General features: G+C 39.2%; 1 protein-coding gene across 1 annotated transcript in view; it reads left to right on the top strand.

Moving 5' to 3' along the window:
* The window catches only part of slc27a6 (solute carrier family 27 member 6), a 54,261-nt gene extending 37,800 nt beyond the window's left edge, over positions 1-16,461 (top strand). Inside the window, exons 9-10 of the mRNA XM_056466633.1 lie at positions 12,120-12,250; positions 15,166-16,461. Of these exons, the coding sequence (XP_056322608.1) occupies positions 12,120-12,250; positions 15,166-15,342 (308 nt within the window). The 3' untranslated portion in view covers positions 15,343-16,461. The remainder of the gene's footprint in view (positions 1-12,119; positions 12,251-15,165) is intronic.
* The last annotated feature ends 1,207 nt before the right edge of the window (positions 16,462-17,668 follow it).

Below are 17,668 nucleotides of genomic sequence, written 5' to 3'. Positions count from 1 at the left end.
GATGTGCGTTTTCAGCAGTGTAATGTAGACAGAGAGTTGTTCAGAAATGCTGGGTGAAACGCTAGTGTGGACGCAGATCGTTTTCATTCTAAAATGCTGTTTTAAAACTAAAATGTATTAGTGTAAATGCGACCTATATCTTCATTAGTTTGGTAAAGGTTGGGCTAGAGCCCGTCTCTGTAAGTGCAAAGCGCAACCGAGCATTTAAGGGACCCTTTCATATTGATTTTTTTATTCAATCTTACTTTTCAATGAATGCAACTGTCATAGTTTATCAAAGATGCTGCACTTCAGCTGCCATCTTCAGCAAATCTCGTAATACGTGCAGGACGGTAACTTTTGATGACAATATATTAGCATCAAAAGCGGTGGATCTGTTCAGCAAAAGATTCGGCCTTGTGTCACTGCATCCCTACCGGCTCAAAATAATGCGAAACAATATAACTAAAGCAATCTCCATTGTACTGAGCGAGAGCGCTTCTCTTCTTGTTGAACTGAACAGTCACACATCAGAATGTAAAAATGCAGTGTGAGTCTGGACCGTGGGGGGTGCGGGGGGGGGCGGGGGGGGGGGGGGGGGTTCTTATGTTTTTGTTCTTATTACTGTTCCACCTGTTTGACATTACCTGGACTATTTAAGACAAACACACACATTACAATGTCTTGTTTAGCCCAGGCTAACATTTATGATTGTTCTCAGATTACTCTGTTGGACTTTTGTGTTTGACCTTGGACTGTTTCCCTTGTTCTATGACTGCCTGCCTCTGATTGCCTCACGGATTGTTGTTTACACTGCCTGCTGCCTGCCTGACCTCTTTTCTGTTTAATCACTCTGAGTTGTAATTTACCACTATCGCTGTCTTCTTATGGATAACCTTGCCTGCAAGCTGCATATAGATAATTACTTTGCTAACCCTTCATTACATAGAGATTAATGGTCACATATAAATCAATGATTTTTTTCTTAATTAATAATGTATATGAAAAAAACATATGCTTTATGTGTTAGCACACCCAAAAATATGGAGCCAGATTAGTTACAAAAAAATACATTTGCATTCATAAAATTCATAAATCCACAACTCCAAATCGTAAATTCAAAACACAATTCCCTTGACTCTAAGAAGAATGTTATCTCTAAAACTAAATTTTGCAATTTAATAAGAATAATATAGGCTGATAGCAATTTATTAAGTGATTTATATAGTATTATTGTGCTGCATATATGTATCTGCATCAAAAAGTAAATTAGATAATAAATGCGTTTATATAACAATTAAAGCGGCAACATTTTGTGGGATTCAATTCAAACATAACTGGGTGATCAACAAAATGATATTCTGAAAATGCCAGCAGGTGGCAGCAAATGACTGTATTACTAAACGAGTCGTTTATTTAAATGATTCATTTGAATCAGTGATTTGTTTAGTAAGATTTGCTATAACATTACTCAGCTTATTTAACTTTTTACAAATGCCTAAAAATACTGCTTAAACAACTTATTTTTATTAATATAAAATAATAATAATTAAATGGTGGAGCTTCTTGAGTTTGTTCCATAAGGAGTGTTTTGATTGGTGGATTAAAAACTCACCGCGATTGGCTAAACAGACTATCCTCTAAAAAAACATGGCTGTATCCGAAACTGCCTACTACTCAGTAGTTACTGCATTTGATTTTAAACGTACTACTCAGCTGTTAAAAAAGTACGTTCTATACAGCATGAATGTGAGCAATATGAATGGAACTCGGACGTACCATAGATATATACACTAGATATCGCATACGGACCCTGAGCATGCGTCAATAGCGCCGCCATATTTGTACAGTGCTCCCAGGACAAGTATCATTCAACCACACTAGTCAAGACAGTGTTACTGGGTGAAGATGCTGGACTTTAGCGCTGTGTACGGGTGTAGTAACGAGCAAACAAAGAAAACAAAGCACAAAGGCAGAACATTTCATAGGTAAGCTTTAGTTTTTTACGTTTTTGTATGTTATTAACTTTTGTGCTAAACAGGTAACGTTATTGATAATACAGTCACCTACTGCATTCACCAAGTAGCATCAACTCACACTAAACACTCGGCTTATGCTAGTTTTGTTGAATAAAATCAGCAAACAATGCAAAAGAAATGTGACAACGAGATGCTGCGGTGCCAGCAACTTGTATTATTGTCGGCTAAGTGAATGAGTCATTTATAACGCGGATTCATTCACAAACGAATCGCTCCCTTCGTTAGAATGAGAAGTGAAAGCAGGAGAGGAGGAGTGTTTCAGTACACAGATAAGATCAAATTGAACAGAGAGGTGTATAGTACATTTCCATGCACGCAAACACAAGCTTTTTGTCAGGAATGCCTGAGCGATCACTTATCCATCAACTCCCGATCATAGATATATGTGTATATGTGCATTTCTCTGGCTCTGGATGGCCAGTCCTCCACTGCAGCTTGGTCCCGCATTCATTTCAAAGGAGCACTACCCTGTACTAAAATGGCGGCTCTATGGATGCATTCCTACCAATAGACAACAACAGGGTAGGCGACATCGAATGTATATATCTATGGGACGTACTACATCTGCCATTTTGTTGTGATCACGTGACCCACCTGCGTAAGTTGAGTCGCTTCACTCCCATTCATGAATTGTCTTGCGGAAATTGATTCCTTGCTTAAAGCTATACGTCTATCTAAAAACAAAAATTTCTGCAAGTTAATAGAAACTTATGAAAATATCATGCTTCCAGTATGTTAGTAATTAATGCTTTCTGTATTTTTTTTTATTTCTGTATTCTTTCTTTATTTTGTTCAATTTATTTATTTATTACTTCTTTTTACTTATTGTTCTCATCACTTTGTAATTGTATAATTCTTGTGTTCCAGTCTTCTACAGATTACTTCCTGATTTATATTGTACATTCTTTTCTAAATAAAAGTTAATTTAAAAAAATAAAATAAAAAAAATAATGAATTGTCTCGCGGGGCATCATGGGATAGCGCAGCTTGCATGGGATGCACACTCCAAAATCTCACCGGAAGTAGTAGGTCATCCGGGTATTTCTCGCATACCGTTTTTCGAATTCTATGAATTCGGACATACTCAGCTCGCATACTTTTAGCGTACTATATAGTATGCAATTTCGGGCGCAGCCAATGTGCAAGTGTAACGAGGAGACTGACACGGAGGGATCCATTATGCAGTATTTATTAGTAACAGTCAAACACAAACATCCAATACGCACTAAAGTGCGAACACACATCAACAGTAATTAATAACGGTCTTGGGGCTGGCGGCTGACAGACACCGAGTGATTTACCAGGCATAGATCAGTGGCAGGCGGTGTGGTTCAGAATCCGTGTATAAAGCAAGGGTCGTGGGCAGGCAGAAGGCAACTCAGTCAGAAACAGTCCGGGGTTATTCTCAGAAGATCAGACAGGAAAGAACGCTCAGTAATGCTGGCCGGGGCTAAACAAGACTTCGCAATGAACTGGTGTTTGAGTGTGGCTTATATAGGAAGCGTGGGTTGTTAACTAGATTCAGTTCAGGTGTGTGCACAATCAGTTTAGATGGATGATGTAATGCTGAAAAGTCCGGGGATGGTGACCTCTGCTGGCCAGTGAGGGGAATGACTGTGACCGAGTCGGTAACAGAGCCCCCCTCCAATGAACGGCTCCTGAAGTGAGAAGAATCGCGACGCCGCGGTCTTCCACGGGGGTGAGGGGCCGGCATTTCCGGGTGTTGCAAGTGGAACTCATTCACCAGAGTTGGGTCGAGAATGTCCTTACGGTTGATCCAAGATCTTTTCTCCGGGCCGTACCTCTCCCAGTCGATAAGGTACTGTAGTTGTCCGCCCCGGCGTCTGGATCTCAGGATCTCGTGGATCCGATAAGCCTCCTCTCCGTCGATCATGATAGGCGGGGGACCCTGTTCACCGGCTGCCACCTCCCTATCCACCTCGGCTGGACCAACAGCAGGCTTGAGCAGAGAGACATGGAATGTGGGAGAGATACGATAATGGTTAGGGAGTGTCAGTCGAAAGGAAACAGGCGAGATTTGTCTTTCTATTTGGAAAGGACCCACGTACCTAGGGCTGAGTTTCTTGCAGGGTAGTTTCAGGCGAAGATCTCGAGTGGATAGCCACACCCACTGTCCTGGGGAATACGTGGGACCAGGACGACGATGCCGATCAGCCTGTTCTTTGAATCTTCGGATGGCAAGCGCTAGATGGGTGTGAGCTGCGTTCCATACCTCCTCACATTTCTTGAACCAAGTGTCGACGGCTGGGAGTTCGGAAGTTTCACCAGACCAGGGAAATAGAGGGGGTTGAACACCAAGTACACATTGATAGGGAGTCAGACCTGTAGATGACTTTCTCAGAGAGTTCTGCGCGTATTCTGCCCACATGAGAAATTTGTTCCACTCCGCCTGGTTGGAGTGACAATAGGTGCGCAGGAGTCGACCGATCTCCTGATTGAGGCATTCCGTTTGTCCGGTGGACTGTGGGTGATAGCCTGAAGTTAGACTGATGTTGACCTGGAGGTTCTTGAAGAATGCAGACCACAATCGGGAGGTAAATTGGGGACCTCGATCTGAGACGATGTCTTCAGGTAGACCATAGTAGCGGAATACACATTCACATAGTAGTTCTGCCGTCTCCAGAGCTGTCGGCAGGTTGGGTATGGCGAGGAGTCGACAAGCCTTAGAGAAACGATCAACGACGGTAAGTATGGTGGTATTCCCTTGAGACTGAGGTAAATCGGTGATGAAATCAATGGCTATGTGTGACCAGGGACGACGTGGGACCTCTAGGGGTTGAAGCAGCCCGGCTGGACGGTGACAGGAGTGTTTAGCCATCTGACAGGAAGAGCATTTGTTAATGAAATTGATCACATCTATTGATAGATGACCACCAGTAGCGGGACTGGATTAGTTGAACTGTAGCTGTGCTGCCTGGGTGACCGGAACTGGGATGGTTGTGGACTGGGATGGTTGAGTTTTTCACGAAGCAACGGGGAAACAAAGATTCTGTTCTCGGGACATGCCTGCGGAGTAGGGTTTTGTTCAGATGCCTGAATGATTTCATTCTCGATATCCCATTGAATGGGTGCTAGGATTAAGGGATCCTTCAAGACTGGCTCGACATCCTCAGCCAATGTTTCTTCATCCGAAAGGCGAGAGAGAGCGTCCGCCTTGACATTCTTGGAACCGGGGATGTAGGTGACTTTGAAGTCGAAGCGAGTAAAGAATAGAGCCCACCTTGCTTGTCTAGGGTTTAATCTCTTGCAGGACCGGATATATTTGAGGTTTTTGTGGTCTGTAATAACGGTGAATGGGTGTTTAGCGCCCTCAAACCAATGTCTCCACTCCTCCAAAGCTGCTTTCATGGCTAGGAGTTCGCGATTGCCAACGTCATATATTCTCTCAGCTGGGTTGAGCTTGCGGGAATAAAAGGCACAGGGATGGAGTTTATTTCTTGGTTTGGGATCTCTGGGACAGAATGGCTCCAATACCCGTGTTGGATGCATCGATCTCTACCACAAATGGTTGATTAGGATCAGGATGACACAGGATGGGTGCGGTTGAGAAACGGGACTTGAGTTGGTTGAATGCTCTAATGGCGTCTGGATTCCACTTCAGACGAGCGTTGTTGGCTTTGACCATGGCTGTAAGGGGAGCTGCTACTGTACTGAAGTTTCTGATAAACCGTCTGTTAAAGTTGGCAAACCCCAGGAAACGTTGTAGCTGTCGGATGGTCTCAGGTTGTGGCCATTGCGTGACGGAGTCGACCTTCTGCTGATCCATGGCGACTCCCTCGGGACTAATGATATAGCCCAGAAATGAGATGCAGGTTTGATGGAACTCACATTCAGAGATCTTGGCATACAGCTGGTGTTGAATCAGACGTTTTAAAACAGCTCTGACATGCTGGATATGTTCAGGTAAGGAATTGGAGTATATAAGGATGTCGATGTATACGATGATTGAGCACGTCTCTAAATATCTCATTTATGAAGGCCTGGAACACGGAAGGACTGTTAGCTAGGCCGAAGGGCATAACGAGGCATTCATAGTGGCCATTTACGGTAGAGAACCCGATTTTCCATTCGTCCCCCTGTCGGATACGGACGAGATTGTAAGCACTGCGGAGATCCAATTTGGTAAAGTATTGGGCTGAGCGGAGTTGTTCAAGGGCTGCTGGAACTAATGGTAAGGGGTAGCGGTACTTGACAGTAATTTCATTCAGTCCTCTGTAGTCGATGCAGGGGCGTAGACTACCGTCTTTCTTCTTAACGAAGAAAAACCCGGCTGAAGCAGGTGAAGTGGATGGTCGTATGAAGCCTTTCTCCAGCTCCTCAGAGATGTAAGTATTCATGGCTTCAGTTTCTGGTTGAGAGAGGGGAAAAATCCGACCACGAGGGGCCGTTGTACCTGGCAGTAGCTCAATGGCACAATCATACTCGCGATGGGGCGGGAGCTTAGTAGCTTTCTGTTTGTTAAAGGCTTCGATGAGATTGTGATAAGCTTCAGGGACTTGACATAATTCGGGGTCTTCAGTACTGGCAATGGTGTTAATCTGGACAGGGAGGACAGAGTGTAGACACTGGTTAAAGCAATTATTGCTCCATTTTGCGATCTCACCATTTTTCCAGGAAATTTGGGGGTCATGAAGTTGTAACCAGGGTAACCGGAGGACAACGGTGTTGTTATCAGAGATTGGCAGAGTTCAGAATTTTGTGTCCTTCCCCCAGGGGGCGCCTGTCTATAGCAGTGATGGCTAGGGAAGAATTACAGGAGGTTAGAGGAGTGGAATGGGTAGTGGCAAACGTGTGATCAATAAAGTTGCCAGCGGCTCCTGAATCGACCATGGCCAGAGTCGAGATCTCAATCTCATCACATCTTAAACAAACGGGTACACTCAGAACGTCATTAGTGGTCGTGAACACGGTGGTGGCACTCACCGGAAGGGCCTTGGGCGGAGGTTTGTTGGGACACAGGATTTTCGTATGACCTGAAAGACCGCAATATAGGCATAGACGATTTCTCCGTCTTCGTTCACGTTCCTCGGGGGTTAGTCGGGTTCTGCCCAGTTGCATGGGTTCAGTGGGGTTCTCAGGAGATACAGGACTGGGAATGACAGAGCACAAGGGATTACGGGTGCAAAGCAGATTGTCTAACCTGATTGAAAGTTCAATGAGCTGGTCCAATGTTTTCCCATCATCACGACATGCCATCTCCTTTTGCAGTTCCGGGTTAAGAGCTTTCCTGTAGAGTGTCTTAAGGGGATCATCAGCCCAGCCCGTTTGCGCTGCCAGTGTGCGGAAATGCAGAGCGAATTCGGCTGCAGGACGATCTCTCTGTTGAACACACAAAAGCTCCTCACCAGCATTACGACCACCCTCAGGATGATCGAACACCGTGCAAAAACGTTTGAGAAAGTCGTTAAATGAGGGAAATATCGGGGTGCTGTCTGGCCAAACTGCAGTAGCCCAGTCTAATGCTTTTCCCGTGAGCAGTGAACATACAAAAGCAATTTTACCGTTCTCATCCTTAAACAGGTGGGGCTGTTGGGCGATAAACAGTTTGCACTGAAGTAAAAAGCCTTTGCATTTAGCTGGGTTACCTGAGAACTTATCGGGGAATGCCAAACGAACCCCGGAAACAGTCTGGGTCTGTGCAACAAATGGTTGACTTGGAGAGTAGTTGGCGGTGAGTTGCGCTGTGGGAGCAGCTTGCAGGTTTTGCAGTGATTTCACCAATTCATTTGTTATCTGGGTTAAATGAGATAACTGTTGCTGATGGGTGGTTAATACCTGAGCTTGAGCTGTGACTTCGTGGGACTAAACCTGTACGGCTGCGGGATCCATGTTGGGCGAAGTCTTCTGTAACGAGGAGACTGACACGGAGGGATCCATTATGCAGTATTTATTAGTCACAGTCAAATACCAACATCCAATATGCACTAAAGTGCGAACACACATCAACAGTAATTAATAATGGTCTTGGGGCTGGCGGCTGACAGACACAGAGTGATTTACCAGGCATAGATCAGTGGCAGGTGGTGTGGTTCAGAATCCGTGTATAAAGCAAGGGTCGTGGGCAGGCAGAAGGCAACTCAGAGTCAGAAACAGTCCGGGGTTATTCTCAGAAGATCAGACAGGAAAGAACGCTCAGTAATGCTGGCCGGGGCTAAACAAGACTTCGCAATGAACTGGTGTTTGAGTGTGGTTTATATAGGAAGCGTGGGTCGTTAACTAGATTCAGTTCAGGTGTGTGCACAATCAGTTTAGATGGATGATGTAATGCTTAAAAGTCAGGGGATGGTGACCTCTGCTGGCCAGCGAGGGGAATGACTGGGACCGAGTCTGTAACAGCAAGAATCTTTTTTTTTTTTTAACTCAATGCCACAAGAACAAGTGGTATTACATTTCACATAGTTTCTGAAAGAGAATTAAATATATATATTATATTATATATTATATATATATATATAATAAAGTAAAATTACATTTACATGAAATAAAATATTTTCAGAGCATTACATGTTTTCAGTTCTTTTTTGTTTTGTGATTGTTCTAAAAGATTTATATATACTTTGAAGTCATTCACAAAATGGGTAAAGTTTGGTTTACATTGAGCCCACTTTTTCTTATGTATTTAGGTATTTTCCTAACAGCATAAACAAATTAAAAATATATTGTCCTTTACAGTTCAGGTTCTCATTATCAGAATAAAACAGTACATCAAATAAACCAATTTCTATCTTATACTCCATTTTTTTGTTAATAAACAATTCCAAATCTTTCCAAAATATTCTTGAGTAAATACAATAAAAAAAGATGCAAAATTGTTTCTTTTTCTTGACCACAAAATTCACACATATATGAAATATTAAGTTTAAATCTTTCCAAAACATGTCTAGCAGGATAAATTCTATGGAGTATTTTGAATGACACCTCTTTAATTTTGTTATTTAAACAAAACTTATTTGTCAACTTCCAAGCTTTAACGCAAGAAATATTTTCGAATAATGAAAGCCAAAAATATCTTGCTGTAGGTGGACACAACGAACGGAGAGCATTCTTTATAACCTTACTGTTACATTGTTGTTTTAAAACATCAATATTTTCAATGAAAATGTTTTCACAAGGATTACCTATGCCGAGCCCTTCTGAAATACCATTTTTTAAAAGCAAGACCTCACCCTTTGGAATTGCATCCAAAACAATAACGAATTCTCTCGGTTTAACTGATAATTAAATTTTTTTAAGAAATTCAGTATAAGATAACAAATATCCATGAGGGTTAATTAACTGCCTCACTAACAGAATACCATTATTGAACCAGTTCTGATAAAATAAAGATTTGTTTTCAAATAAAACATCCTTGTTATTCCATCTGAAATAATTGTGGGGTGAAAATTTGTGTTTATATACCAATTTCCAAGATAGAAGGGCTTGTCTATGAAAACTGGCCAATTTAACAGGAATTTTGTGAATTCCTCAATATATGTAATAATTTTTGGTATTTCAAATCTGTTTTTAAAAAAAAATTGCTGTATCATCTGCGAATTGACAAAGTTTAAATTGTACTCCTAAAGCAGCGAAACCATTAAATTGACTTCTTTTAATATGCAGTATAAAAAATAATTATATTTTTTAACTAATTTATCTTGTACCAAATTTATTTTTATTTTTATTTTTTTATTTAAAAAAAATTTTTATGGTCCGTCATTATACAAGGTTCTATCGATACAGACATTGAATTATTAATTAAATCATTAGACACTAACCAATAGTCAATACGAGAATGAAGAGACAAGTCCTTATTACACCAAGTAATTTCCTCCTTGTCTGGGTTCTTATGTCGCCACACATCAGTAAGACAATCTTAAGCATACATTATCTAATTCAGTAGAAGGACCCGGTTTAGTTTTAGGAGGCCATCTATCAATGGTTTCATTAAACACTGTATTTAAATCTCCTCCCCAAATTACTTTGGCTGAAGGAAATATGGAAATGAAGTGTTAAATCCTAGATTCAGTATTTGAAAAAAACATATTATTCACTTTGTTATTAGTTGCATAACAGTTGACTAATATAAATTGTTCATTATCCTTGTCTAAAACAAGTAATATCCATCTACCACAATCATCCTTTTCAAATTTTAATATTTGCCCTGTAAATTTATCTTGTAAGATCTGCCAAATGACAACCAAATCTGTTTTCCCCACTGGTTTTTCCAAAATACTGCATCTGAAGAACATGCGTGTGTTTCCTGAATTAAACAAAAATCTACACATTTTTCTTTACAATATAAAAATAAAGCTTTTCTCTTCAATATATCACGAGTACCTCTGACATTGATAGAAAACAAAGAAAAAGACATAAATGTTCAAACAATTATAAAGAACAACAAGAGTAAATTACGTAGTACGAGTAACGAGTAAAGACGACTCCGTGCCTCTAGGTCAAAAGCTGTTAGGTCCTCCTTAAACCGCATCCTCTTGGTAGTCAGATACTCGTTGTTTTTGAGTTTTTCCAGACCAAATCTCTGGCTGTACGGGAAATTAATCGTATCATCACCACTCTTGAATTCGCCCTTCTTCCGTCGTCCAAAGTTTTAAGTCTTCCCAGCCGGTGCACCACATCCAAACCATCTGCTACCACCTGTTTGTCTGTTTCTGAGACCACCTCTTTGCATACATCCATGACTCTCATTTTCACCTTTTCGTTAGTTTGTTCAGGCATTCCATACAAACGCAGCTGTACCGCTCCTGGTCATGAATTTTCACGTTCATTTCCTTTACTTTTTTTCCAAGAGGTTGTTTGCACTTTTTAGCAGCACATTTTCTTTCTGCAAAACCATTACATCATCATGCACAGAAGTAAGGGATTTACCCAAAGCTTCTATGTTGGAAGAATTTTCTTTCACCATCTTTTCAAGCTGGTCAGATCGCTCATTGATCTTCTCTGAGAGAATTCGAATAATATTCTCCTGTACTTCACTAAGAGAAAGCTCACTTTGATTGCCAGATGGGACAGTGGAATTTTTTGGTCTTTTGAAAGGTTCATTTTTACTTGGTGTGTTTGGACAAGAATCACAACTTCCTCCGTTTTTAACTTTACATGCATATGAGTGAGTCTCTTCTCATTTGTAGTGTCAACATCCATCTCTTCACCAAGATCTTCAGCCATCGTCACAACCATGAAATTGAACTATGACCTAACTTTGTTTTTTCTGGCAACTTCAACATCGGCAGTCAGTCAAATATGCCAACCATTCACAACCTGTCGATAATCGTCAGTAACTTCGTGGGATTATTTTGGATTATTTGTGAGAATTACCCGATTTTTCCTCAGTTTACGAAATCACAACTTTCCTCAGCGCCATCTTGGCTCCTTCCCTCATGTGTATGAATCATGTTCTGCCAGCAAGGTCTTAAAAATACAGCACACAAATTCAAATGACTCCATGCTTGTGTGAGCATTTTCAAATGCACATTCAGTGGTTCATAAATACATCTAACATAATTCATAAATGAGGAAAGTAATTCCACGAACTTCATATATACATAATTGTGTAAACATTTTTAATGTATTTATGTAAGATGCATATGTGCGAGCATTTGGGAAATGTTTTTGCTTATTACTTTTGAATTGTGAATTGTGAATTCACAAAAATGAATTGTGTTTTTAATTGATTATTTGGAATTGTGGAATTATGAATTGTGTTGTGCATTTATGAATTTTATAAATGCATAATCCATACAAATCCATACCAAATCATAAAAAATATTTTCAACCTACTCTTGTCCCAAACCTATATGAGTTTCTTTCTTCTGTTGAAGGTATTTTGAGGAATGTTTGTAGACAGTTGTGATTAGAGATTATGATTCATAGCATATTTTTTGGAAGTCAATGTCAACTATCTGGTAACGTTCTTTAAAAAAATCATCCTTTGTGTTCTGCAAAGCTCATACAGGCTTGGTGAGTAAATGGATATACATTTTTCAGTCATCTATAACCTCGTTCTGAACTTTTAACAGGGTTTGTTTGTGATTGGTTTATGAGAGAAAACACAGGAAGTAAAAAATGCACTGTTGTTTTGGTGGACAGGAAATGAGGGCCGTGCTGGTATGGCTGCAGTGACTGTGAGGCCTGAGTGCACATTCGATGGGAAGAAGCTGTTCGATCTTGTTGTCAGAGAACTGCCTTCATATGCTCGACCTCTTTTCATAAGGCTGCAGGTACAAAGCAAAAACTAACCACATATTGTGTGTGTGTCTGTGTGCGTGGCATATAATTTTCTGTATTAAAAATATGTATTTAATATCATATTATTTCTTTATACATATTAGTTTAGTAAAATAGAAGGTCACACTTTATTTTGATGGTCTGTTTGTTGAATTTAAGTTACATTGCATCAACAGTACATGCCAACTAATTCTCATTAGATTATAAGTAGACTGTTAGGTTGAAGTTAGGGTTGGGGTTTGGGTTGTACTTGCAAAGTTTCTTATGGTCAGTTAAATGTCTGTTGAAGGAGCAGTATCAACAGATATTAAGCAGACAGTCTACCAATACTCAAATGGACCATCAAAATAAAGTGTTACCAAATAGAATACAATACATTGCATCCATTAGGGAAAAGGTATGAATTTTAACTAGATTTTAACAAAAAATTGTAATATGTATTTTATAGTCTGTTGTAAATTTATACAGTTTAAGTACAATATTTGTTACAGTAGACTGTAAAAGCTTTGTAACATTTTGGCTTATTGTTATATATATTGCTTATAAGCTGAATTGTTTTTAAAATGATGCAAACTGTAGGCAATGATAAACATAATGGTTACTCTTCATTTTAGATAAGATAGAACTGTGTTAAAGAGAAATGTGTTCTGTTAGTTTGTATACTCATTTATCTCAGGCCAACCAATATGTCGAGTAGATTTTTAAAACATTCTTTTTTCAGTAGAACATTAAAGTTGTTACGCTGAACCCCTTGTCCTTGGTTATACCCTTCAAGACAGTGATCTGTAACATTTTTCTACCTTTAAACTATTATTTATCTATATCTAAGGCAAAATCACAGTTTAATAGATTTATGATGCACTGTGTCATTTTCTTTTTATTGTATTTTTCTCCATTTTAAGCCAAAAAAGTACATAGCTATCACATATACTGTGAAAACATGCTCTGATTTGGTGTAATGTTGTAAAAGTTAGCCCATTTATTCATCAGGGTTGCCACCACGAAATAAACCACCAACTTGTCCAGCATATGTTTACACAACGAATACCCTTCCAGCTGCAACCCAGTACTGGGAAACATCCATACACACTCAATCACACTCATACACTACGGCCAATTTAGCTGAATCAATTCACCTATAGCGCATGTCTATGGACTGTGAGGAAACCCGAGGAACCTGGACAAAACTCACACGAACACGGGGAGAACTCCACACAGAAATGCCAACTGACCAGCAACCTTCTTGCTGTGAGGTGACAGTGCTAACCACTGAGCCACCTGTGAAAGTTATTAATAAATTATATATTTTATTTCTGCACAATAACAGTGGAAATGTCCCATAATGTTTAATTGTCAGTTTTGTTTAAATAATTAGAAACAAACTATTAAAAATAATTATTCATGGTTGTGTTCACCAAGGTGTTTTTTTCTGAGGAAAGTGTATTTTTTAGTTGAAAGCACAGCATTTTCAGAACATCAACAGCATAGCGAGGCATGGAGTATTCATTTTATGTGAAGCTCTGAGCGCTCTTCATTTTTTAACTTCTCTGAACAGTTAGAGAAGGGCTCACCACTATGCAAAAACACGTTGGGGTTGTTGCTCTAGATTCCTCACGAGGAGGATTTTTATGCTTCACACTAACTTGCACGGAAGATACAACAGAAAATCTCTTGTATTTTATGCTGCCAGAAATTAGCCTCTATTTGTGAATTTGCATTGACTTTGTATGAAATTCACTCAACGCAAATTTCTAATCAGCCAATTACATGGCAGCAACTCATTTGTGTTTAGGCATGTAGAGATAGTCCGAAAAAGAAAAAATATCCAGTCAGTGGCAGTTCTGTGGGCACAAATGCCTTGTTGATGCCAGAGGTCAGAGGAGAATGGCCAGACTGGTTCGAGCCGATAGAAAGTCAACAGTAACTTAAGTAACCACTCGTTACAATTGAGGTGTGCAGAAGAGAATCTCTGAATGCACAACATGTCCAACCTTAAGGCGGATGGGCTACAATTCTGAAACGATGGAGCAGTGGGTTGCACGATCTCCTCACAGCAAGAAGGTCGCTGGTTTGAGCCCCGACTGGGGCAGTTGGCATTGCTGTGTGGAGTTTGCATGTTCTTCCTGTGTTCGGGTAGGTTTCCTCCGGGTGCTTCGGTTTTCCACACAGTCCAAAGACCTGCAGTATAGGTGAATTGAATAAGCTAAATTGGCCGTAGTGTATGAATGTGAATGCAAGAGTGTATGTCCAAAATGTTTATAAGCAGTATAGCGTGTCTTTGTCCATTTATACTTGTGAACAGTAACTGTCTCTTTGGACTGGGACCTGAAGAAAAATGCCCTCTTATGTGCCCAGTCACATTATATTTGCACGCCCCAACCCCTTTGAATTTTTTTTTTTTTTTCCAAATGATGTTTAACAGAGCAAGGAAATTTTCACAGTATGTCTGATAATATTTTTTCTTCTGGAGAGAGTCTTATTTGTTTTATTTCAGCTAGAATAAAAGCAGTTTTTAATTTTTTTTAAAACATTTTAAGGTCAAAATTATTAGCCTCTTTAAGCTATATTTTTTCGATAGTCTATAGAACAAACCAGTGTTATACAATAACTTGCCTAATTACCCTAACCTGCCTAGTTAACCTAATTAACCGAGTTAAGTCTATAAATGTCACTTTAAGCTGTATAGAAGTGTCTTGAAAAAATCTAGTAAAATATTATTTACTGTCATCATGGCAAAGATAAAATAAATCAGTTATTAGAAATCAGATATTAAAACTATTATGTTCAGAAATGTGTTAAAAATCTTTATGTTAAACAGAAATTTGGGAAAAAAATAAACAGGGAGGCTAATGATTTTGACTTAAACTGTATATTCTTGCTCAATATGCCATGTGGTTTGTGTCTGCAGGAATCTATAGAGACAACAAGTACTTTCAAGCAGCAGAAGTTTGGTCTGGTGGAGAATGGCTTCAATCCCTCCACCATCAGTGATCCGCTCTACTTCCTGGATTACACAGAGAAGAGTTACATTCCTCTGACCAGCTCTGTCTATGCTAGCATATCAAACGGTCAGAAAAAAGTCTAGCCCTAGCCCTTTAAAACACCACGATACCTTAGAGGAACTGATTTTCACGGCACTAATGCTATGAGACACGCTGGTTCATTTGTAGCACTGTATATTTGATCAGCGTCTGCCGTGAATTATTAAACACATTTCTTTCAAGAGCTGCAGACCGTGTCATTTAGTGAATATAGAATTAGTAGATATAAAAGAGGGTAGTGATGATCTTCTCCAAGTCGAGATGAGTGAAGAGTCTTCTGTCAGTGTACAATCATGTGTGTTCTGCACAGACAGACTTAGAGAAGTGTAAAAGGAAAAAGATTTTTTATGAATGTTTGGGAGCTATGAAAGAAAAGCTGTTACATTTGGAGACTGCAAACATTTAAAGTGCAAACTTTAAAAGTTTACTTCCACATACAATACCTGACAAAAGTCTTGTTGCCTATCCAAGTTTTAGGAACAACAAATAATAACTTGACTTCTAGTTGATCATTTTGTATCAGAAATGACTTATATGAAAGGCAAAGGCCTCTAGATTACGCTTATTAGACCAAAATAAAATATGATCATGTCTTGATTTTTTTATTATTTAATTAGGACAGTAAGGTTTAACTTTGCTTAGACAAAAATCTTGTCACTTAACAGAAATAATGTACAGTATAGAATATAAAGTCATGGTGCAGTGGAAAAAGAATTAATATTGTGTATGACTCTCATGTGCTTGGACGACCGCATCCATACATCTCTGCAATGACTCAAATAACTTATTAATAACATCATCTAGAATGGCAAAGAAAGCATTCTTGCAGGACTCCCAGAGTTCATCAAGATTCTTTAGATTCATCTTCAATGCCTCCTCCTTCATCTTCATCATGCTCAATAATGTTCATATCTGATGATTGGGCTGGCCAATCCTGGAGCACCTTGACCTTCTTTGCTTTCAGAAACTTTGATGTGGAGGCTGAAGTATGAGAAGGAGCGCTATCCTGCTGAAGAATTTGCCCTTTTCTGTGGTTTGTAATGTAAAGGGCAGCACAAATGTTTTGAAAAACCAGGCTGTTGATGTTGCCATCCACTCTGCAGATCTCTCGCACACCCCCTATGCTTAATATAACCATAAATCATGATTTTTCCTTCACCAAACTTGACTGATTTCTGTGAGAATCTTGCGTCCATGTGGGTTCCAATAGGTCTTCTGCAGTATTTGTGATGATTGGGATGCAATTCAACAGATGATTCATTGGAAAAATCTACCCTCTACCCCTTTTCCAAATGATCAACTAGAAGTCACGTTATTATTCATTGCTTTTACACAGTGGCGGGTTTAGGCATGGGCAATATGTGCGATCGCCCAGGGCCACATTTTGCTGGGTACGACATAGGGAGACAGTGCAAAAAAAAAAGTGCCCTAGCAACAGCTTTGAGATAAGATTTACTTTATGCAAATGAATTATTTAGAGTGGTTATCCCAGAATAAAGACATTTGGCGTTTTTTGCACACGCAAGTTTATGTGCAACTAAAACATCGCTGGTGAAAACAAATTGACGCATGTGCTGCTCCTGATCCCGGTTGTTTACATGCACGCCGGCATGCGTCGACGTGTAAGTTGACAAAACTAAATCATATGACGATAAGTTAGGAAGGTAACTAAGACTTCATAACATTAATTCTCGGCCATGAGTTGGGTCTAAGACAACAGATAATTCAATAAAACATTTTTTTTTTTGTATTTTATTGAACTGTCATAATTAATATTCATGCAAATGACTTAGAATATTACTCCAGTTGTGTTTTTCAGTTAAATTTAGGATACATTTTTGTTATTTATTTAGAATGATAATTGTATGATGATAATAATAATAATTATTATTATTGTATAATTTTAATATTAATAATAATAAACAAATTGTTATACTTATTGAAGATAAATAAATATATTTAAATGTATTTATAATTATAATTTTAAATATTATTATTAAATAAATATTTAAAATATATATAAAGTCAACCACATAGTGTCTTTAATTCTTGGGGGATGGGGAGGGAGTATGTTCGAGGTGGTTTCGCCCAGGGTGCCATTTAAACTAGAACCGCCACTGCTTTCACAAATGGGATCAACGACAAGACTTTTGTCAGGTAGTGTATTGCTTTAGTGTGCATTGATGCTTATAACGTCCTACAATGCAACTCAATCCATGTGAAACATAACATGTTACAGGTAAATTGACAGAAAATAATGTAAAAAGAAATTCCAGTCCAGTATAGATTCTACGCTCATAAACATAATCATGTCTTCCTGCTGGTTTATGAAGCCAACTGTTCTGAGATCAGACTTGTGTGGTTGTATGT

This window comes from Danio aesculapii, chromosome 10 (assembly GCF_903798145.1).
Source record: "Danio aesculapii chromosome 10, fDanAes4.1, whole genome shotgun sequence".
Lineage (NCBI taxonomy): Eukaryota > Metazoa > Chordata > Actinopteri > Cypriniformes > Danionidae > Danio > Danio aesculapii.
This window is presented reverse-complemented; position numbering and strand designations above follow the sequence as displayed.